At 33.5% G+C, this 7,214-nt stretch overlaps 1 protein-coding gene across 4 annotated transcripts; it reads right to left on the bottom strand.

The window, feature by feature from the left end:
• Positions 1–360: 360 nt before the first annotated feature.
• On the bottom strand, positions 361–5,806 carry LOC113864807 (protein NLP4-like). Of its 4 annotated transcripts, XM_027498943.1 has the most exons (6): positions 5,521–5,806; positions 4,820–5,084; positions 3,622–4,647; positions 2,973–3,020; positions 1,979–2,885; positions 361–1,431 (listed from the first exon to the last, which is right to left on the bottom strand). In XM_027498943.1, exons 3-6 carry the CDS (start codon positions 4,492–4,494, stop codon positions 566–568), a joined length of 2,694 nt encoding a protein of 897 aa, XP_027354744.1. In that variant the 5' UTR covers positions 4,495–4,647; positions 4,820–5,084; positions 5,521–5,806; the 3' UTR covers positions 361–565. The 4 variants fall into 4 exon arrangements, with proteins under 4 accessions (XP_027354744.1, XP_027354743.1, XP_027354745.1 ...); XM_027498942.1 differs by having other exon boundaries at positions 4,820–5,658; XM_027498944.1 differs by lacking the exon at positions 5,521–5,806 and having other exon boundaries at positions 5,071–5,186.
• Between the last annotated feature and the right edge of the window lie 1,408 nt (positions 5,807–7,214).

The raw sequence follows: 7,214 nt of genomic DNA, 5'->3' as shown, positions 1-7,214 counted from the left end.
ATATATTTAAACTTTCAAGAATATTTTCATTTTATATCCTTGATATTATAAAGTTATTTTCATGATTATTTTAAGAATTAAATATTAAATAATTTATTAATATAACTTTAATATCTTATCAATATTGTTTTTACATTATCAGTCAATTAGAATATATAACAGATACAAAATTTAAAATAATTATTATAAAAATTAATTATTTTTACTAATATGATTATATTATATAAAAATATAAAATATGTTATCCATCAATAAATTTTAAATTAAATTATAATTTATTAATTATTTTTAAAGACAATTAAAAATAAAATTCATATTTTTATAATAATTTATAATTAATTTTATTAAGTATTATATATACCGAACAAACAAAAACTGAATCTTATTGCTTCCAGTATAAGGATAAGTTTATCCTCATACTAAATACCAAAACAATTTTTACACAAAAAAAGAATCATGCCTTTAAACTACAAACTCCTAGTATACCAAAAAAAAAAAAAAGCTACAAACTTCTAGGACTGATTCACATACATGACAAAGGATCTTATAATTTACAATCAAAATGTTATCTAAACTCTAAAGAATTTCTCATAGAATGACTAGAAGGCTGTAGACAGAGTTTGATGGTACCACTCTCAGAAGATTGACAAACATCAATGCACTCCTCTAAATCAGCATCACAAGTGAGTAATACCCACTCACAATCATCATCCAAATATTTGACATCGAATTTGCTCATGTCACTCACATTAAATCTTCTAGCAATTTCCTGCAAAAGATGTTCATAACCCCAATTCTTTGGCATCCGAAACCGGCTTTTCTCATCTCTATACGTGACTTTAACTCTCTGAGCATCCACCTTGCGACTGGTTTCCAATAAGGGCCTCTGATACTGAGTTTTAGATTGTTCACCAAGTGTTTCCTGGCTATGCGATCTTGGCAAGAGCTTTGCTCTCTCTTGACTCAGGCTTTTAAGTTCTGCTTCACTTCTGATCCTCTTCAACACAACATCAGCAGAATCTTCACCAACCATAGGATCTTTGTTACCAACTACGTTAATCGTGTGAGGTTGTAGCTCCGACATGCTGGAGCAGGAATGGCTTGAAATGGAACTCTGACTGCATGAGGAAGAGGGGGATTTCGACGTGCCTTCGGGGCTCAACGAGCCAGGATGTTGCTGTGTGCTCATTGAGTTTGGATTCTCAGTTTGATTCAAAGTTGAGAACAGGTTGGTTCCTGATAAATTTGAAGACGCTAGATCCGGGAAATTGGAATAGAAGGAATCGATTTGAAATGCACCAGAGGCACCTTGAACTGAGTCAATGACAAGTTGAAGTTTCTGTAAGGAATGACCAACCTTTTTGATCTTTCGAGATGGCCAACGTTTTATCCCGTGTTGCCGGCAGATCCTTTTCAAAGTTGTAGTACAAACTGAAAAAATTGAATACAAGAGACGGTTTTTATGAAAAACTTCTAATAGATATGATTATACAAACTAGTAGAAAGCACACTAGCAAATTAATCAAATTTCTCACATTAGTTAAAATGAACTTATTCACAAACTTCTTTAAAAGATTGCTCATCTAATTGATTCATAAGCACCTATAAACTTGACAGAATTTGGCATTTTTTCCTAAAGAAAAGTCTTCATAATAGGTTTTTACAATTGAAAGGTTCCATATGGTAGAAACTAATCCAGATTGTGTGCCTCAATTTAGTGTGTTCGGTAGTAGACACGTTAGAAGAGAACAAAATAGCATATAAGGTTGAATTCTATGTTCGGTTCACTTTTAAAAAAGAACAGTACAAGATGAGGTTGAAAAAGTGGCTCATCTTGGTTCCACTGGAAAGGGTAGAACAAAGAAGAATAGAACAGAACCTTTCAGTTCCATTCTGTTCTATCTGCATGCCAAAGGCTACCCTGGTGTTTGCACATAAAAACAGTAGGAAGCATGCTCTTGAACAAGGCTTAGCTTACCACCAATATTCTTTGCGGCATCTTTTAGACTTCCAGCAAAATATTGTCTAAGAACTTGCAGTGTGATGGTTTTCTCTGCTTTGGCTCGCCTTCTCTCTACCGTTTTACTTATTCCCACACTTGGTAAGCTACCTTCAACAGAAGTAGAACATTCCCTAACACAGTCAAGGTTTCCTTTTAAAATAGGATTTTCTTGTTGCTGCCTTAGGTCAGAGAATTTTCTTCCCATTGTTTCACTTGATTTTTCTTCAGTTTCCAATGAGGCAACCATCCCTTTGGGTTGGAGATGTGACCAAATTGGAGTCCTAGCAAATCCACTATCTGCAAGGGCTATTACTTCATCAACTGACAAGTTAGTTTCCTCCAATTCTTCATCTGTTATAACCCGCAAACTGCCACAAACCCTTTGTATAATGATGGACAATGAAGTAAGCATCTTTCTCTGTTCTTCACTGTCATTGCAATCAACAGGCAAGAAGAACTCTAGAACAAAGTCATCTGTACTATTATAAATGCTTCGAAGGCGTATGGCAACCGCAGCTCGCAATCCAAACAACCTCGCATGATGAGACAGTGGATAGTCTATCTTGCTTAAGGAAGTTATGTCAGCTGAGAAGCATGGTTGATTTGTCATAAAAGCTCTCCCAGCAACACCTTGACCTTTTAACAAGTGATGTTCAGTGCAAGCCTCATGAAAAAACCTGGTAGAGTGATCACCAACATAGCAAGCGTGCTCTACTGGAGATATACAGAGTAGATAATTATCTTCAGTGTGTCTGCACCCCTCTTTGCCTTGTTGGATGCATGAGACCCAAGTTTGAGCCAAAGGTAACTTGTGCATTTCACATGCAGATCTCAACACCTCTTGAATCTCAGGTAGTGCAGCTTCATAGGACCTGTTGCATGGCTGCTAAAATAAAAGAAAAGCAATTGTCACAGGAGAACTGAGGACTTAAGTTCATTAAAATCTTCCTCTAAGTTGATTTTCCGTTACCTTCACATTCTGAATACTTGAATGTTTTGAGCTTCTAAGATCAACAGCCTGCAATTTAACAACTTTCCTCTAATCATTAAACTAGAATTAAAGAGTTTCTCATGTTTGGAATGTTAAATATTCTTCAGCATGAGCATTTATAATGAATGGTTTGTTTAATGGGCGTCCAAATAACACATAATAAGAAATCAATGAATAGTAAATATTTATTAGCAATTATAATATTTAATGTTATCATTGCATTGGATCCTATGATTTCCAATAAAAACTAACTATATATGGATTCTTACTATATTCTCTTGTGCACACATTAGAAAAACCGTATAAAAAAAAATATGATAAAAGAAAAGCAACTCAACAAGAAAAGGGGAAAGATCAGATTACCATGAAAACACAGGTTTACAAAGAAGAACATAGGATATTTTGTGGGGTCTAGGGGTGTCGATGGACAAGAGGGATAAAGAAAGAAAAAAATTGAGCAATTTTATCCCTCCAGAAACAGCAAATGGCATGTTAAAAGCAACCTAAGAAAAAATTTCACCACTCTAAAACCTTGGTTCAAGTTTTCTTGGGACATTTATTTACATACTTGAGTATTGGAAAAATGATAACACAACAGAGTTTTGTGCAAATAAGGAAGGAGAAAAACCTCAAGTGCTTTGCAAACACTTTCAAGTTCTGGACCATAGTTGATCTGCTGAGTAGTCATCACAACCTCAACAACCCCCAAGCACATCCTGCTTCCTTGCTCAAATATTGGAACAGCCAAGGTTCCACGCACATCATACTCTTGAGCATGGTCAACTCGCGGGTACTCATCACTCCTAAAGAATCTAACATCAGGAGTCCACTCAGGAACCTTATCCCTAAACACTCGACCGGGCAATCCTGGCACCAACTCCTTGGAATCCTCCTCCTCTGCCGAAAACTGATACCTCGCAGAGATTTCTCGGTATTTGGCAAGGTTTGGAGACCTTGATTCGAGAGAGAATAGAAGATCATTAGCTGCCAGAATCGGCTTACCCCCTCTATGAACAGGCACCCATATTTGTATAAGCATATCTTTGTTCCTGTTATAATACTTGATCAACTTGAGGGCCCTTATTAGCTTCTCCATTATAGAAGGGCCAGGTCCTGGATTAGGTGTGGGTGGAAACCACCACCTTCTAACTACTTCAGATGCACCTTCAACTGAATGAGTTTCAGACTGGAACTGCTGTCTACAACCATCAGCAACAACATTAACCATGTTCTGGCTTCCTTGTTGGTTCCCAAAAGCAGCTTCCTGGGATTCATTGTAGTCGTTGGTCTCCAAAGCAGGCCAAGGGAATGAAGGGTCGTAAAGGTTGGAAAAAGAAGGACTCTGCAGCAAGAAGTCAGATCCATCAGCAGCAGCTTCCAACCAACATCCGTCTAAGAAAAGCTCACCCATGTAGTCAAAATCCATTGAGGTTGTTCCATCAGTTGGTGGAGGAACTTGCATCATGGTAGCAGATGATGTTACACCTCCATCTCCCATCATGGGTGGGGTGCTTGTGCTTCTACTTCTTCCTCCCAAAACCACACTTGCGCTTGCTAGAATCTAGATGCACAGGTCCAGCTCCCAAACAGATCTTAAAAATCGTGTCTTGTCACAAGATGATAATAACTATCTTCACTCTTCAAACTTTGTCCTCTGTCCAAATTTGTCAGTAATGTCAGTAACAGAAGATTATATCTATCTTGCCAACGAATAACATGGAAGGAATAAGACATAGAGAGACAACAAAAATGATGTTTCTTTTTCTTTTCTACTGAAAATCCTAACATAGTCAAAACAGCAAAAGTAATGATTTTGCAGAACCAACCCGAAATTTTGACACCCTCATCATGGAAATAGGATATATTCCCCGTCCAAATCCACGAAGCAAGAATCAAAAAGGGGAAACGGAAAAGATGAGATTTGGACCAGAAAAACCGTAGCAGTGCTTGAAAAGAAAAGATTCTCTCCCAACAACACTGTCCCTCAAATACACTTTACTGCAAATGATATGCAAGGTTCCACCACTTGTAATGAAGCCAATATTTTTGTAGGAGGGAATACAGAAAGGAACCGAACCTGGTGAAGTTAAGCTGCAGAGAAAACAAATACCAATAACTCGACATGTAAAGATTCTTGAAGATACCCAACTTGGGTTTCTATTTTTTATTATTGTTATTCTTTTTATTCTTTGCACTCCACTGTTTTACTACAAGGTAACAAAATAAACGGTCTAGCCAACGAGTGCTATTTAAAAATAGTTAGAAATTTGTTAGAATATATTAAAATTAGTAATTAACGTGAATCAATAATGTTTTGAATAATTTTTCAATTAATGTCCCAAACATTTGTCTAAAATAAAGGTAAAAAATGGTAAAAAAAAGAAATAAAAATAAAAAAAGGTTGGTGATGAAAAAGAGTGGGCAACCCCACGAGAAGACAAGCATGCATTATATTAGAAGGAGAAGGAGCCACGGAAAGGCGATGATTCCAAGTGAAGAGGGAGAAGATACTGATGCGGACTCCTACCCCACAAAACCCAACACGCAACAGTGTTAGTATTCGCCTTTGGAACTCTCGTTCTCGCGGTGAAGTCAAACGATAAGCCTAACTCAACGTAAACCTCTCTGAGTGTTTGTGTGTATCTCTATGATTGATGATGATGATGATGATGATGCCCATAGCAATAACATTCTTTATAGTTTGTGTTGTTAAAGTTGTTATTTTCATTTTTATATAGTTGCTGGAATCAGAATCCTTCGAAGTGGGTAAAAGAAATGTTGCTGTGCTCGTCCCACATTTGCCACCATCACTGCAATTTGCCAATTCCTTTTCTTTCTTTTCAATCTCTGTGGTTTCAGCCGAAAGGCCCACAAACCTATTAAAATGTTTTTTCTTTTTGAAAAAATTAATAATAATTCTGGCTCACGCTCGTGTGGGACCCAAGCTTTTTGATTTCTGAGTTTTGTTTTATGGAAATGACGTCAACTCCGCTTGACATTTTGTTTAGTATGTTATTCATCGCTTGGGCTTTTTTTTTAATATGTTAAAACTTTTTAGTATGTTAAGAGAGAGTGGAGGCTTTTTTTTTTTTAATTAGCGAAATATAGGTATTTTTTTTTTTACAAAATTACATAAATATAGTTTTTTAAAAAAAATTAGGGATGACTTTTGAACAAAAGTCTACATGGCAACTTTTGGTACGTAATAAAACTTAAGATAAAAACATATTTATAATGAAAAAAATTGTTTATAAAAAGTATATATTATTGAGATAAAAAATAAATTTTTTATTAATTATAATACAAATAAAATAATAATAATAATTAGATATCTTGATATGAATATTTGACACCATGATTTAATATAAAATTTTATAACACAATCTTTAAATTTTTGTTATAACTAAAATTTAAGTGATTTTAACTTTTTATAATAAATAAATTTTATTAATAATTTTATATCGTATACATCAAATGTACATGTCAACAAAATTATTTAATTAAAAATAAAAATAATTATTATATTTAAAATAAAAATTTATTTAATATCTATTTTCATCAATTAACATTGTTAAAAAAAGTATTTAACACTTTTAATTTATACGTCGAGTACAAATAATAATATTAGTTAAACTAAATTTTAATGATCTAATTAGTTACCACCTTAATTTTGTGTTTTTGTTATTTTTTATAAAGTGGTCATAAACTAATATAATCCAATAAAAAGTATAAAAATTAAATTAATAAATAGAAAATGACATGGCTAAAAAACACTAAAATGTTGAAAGTTTCCAATTAGATTTAATCACATTTTAAAAATCAGTTCAAACTGGATTTATGTGCATATATAACTTTATTCGTTAACTAGTTAGCATGTCTTACATACTTCTACAAATTTACATTTATGAAAATTTAACATTAGTATAATTTTTTTCATGGTTTTATTCTCCAAATATGTTAATTCTAGATTAATTTAAATTTTATTCTTGCATTTTTTTTAGTTGTCTCAACTAATTTTTTTAAATTATATATTCATTAATTTATTTAATGGGTTAAATCTATTAGTTAACATAAAGATATAGAGTTTAGACTACCAATCCATATACCAATTGACATATTTAAACGCCTTATTGTAAAATATGCAAGGTTCCGGCATTTAATATTACAAAAACATTATGTTAGAAATATTTTTGTATATATTTTTTTTATTTATTTAATGAA

Source organism: Abrus precatorius, unplaced genomic scaffold (genome assembly GCF_003935025.1).
Source record: "Abrus precatorius isolate BTA unplaced genomic scaffold, Abrus_2018 Scaffold4, whole genome shotgun sequence".
Taxonomy (NCBI): Eukaryota; Viridiplantae; Streptophyta; class Magnoliopsida; order Fabales; family Fabaceae; genus Abrus; species Abrus precatorius.
Note: the sequence above shows the minus strand (reverse complement) of the source record. Positions and strands in the feature narration are given on the sequence as shown.

Bases quoted from the DNA above. Each gene is read 5' to 3' on its own strand.
- LOC113864807 (XM_027498941.1), bottom strand. From the start codon at position 4,494: ATGATGGGAGATGGAGGTGTAACATCATCTGCTACCATGATGCAAGTT. The intron at 3,021-3,621 runs GTTTTTCTCCTT...GTTAAATTGCAG, and splicing joins GTGTTTGCAAAGCACTTGAG to GCTGTTGATCTTAGAAGCTC. The intron at 2,889-2,972 runs GTAACGGAAAAT...CTTTTATTTTAG, and splicing joins CAAGTATTCAGAATGTGAAG to CAGCCATGCAACAGGTCCTA.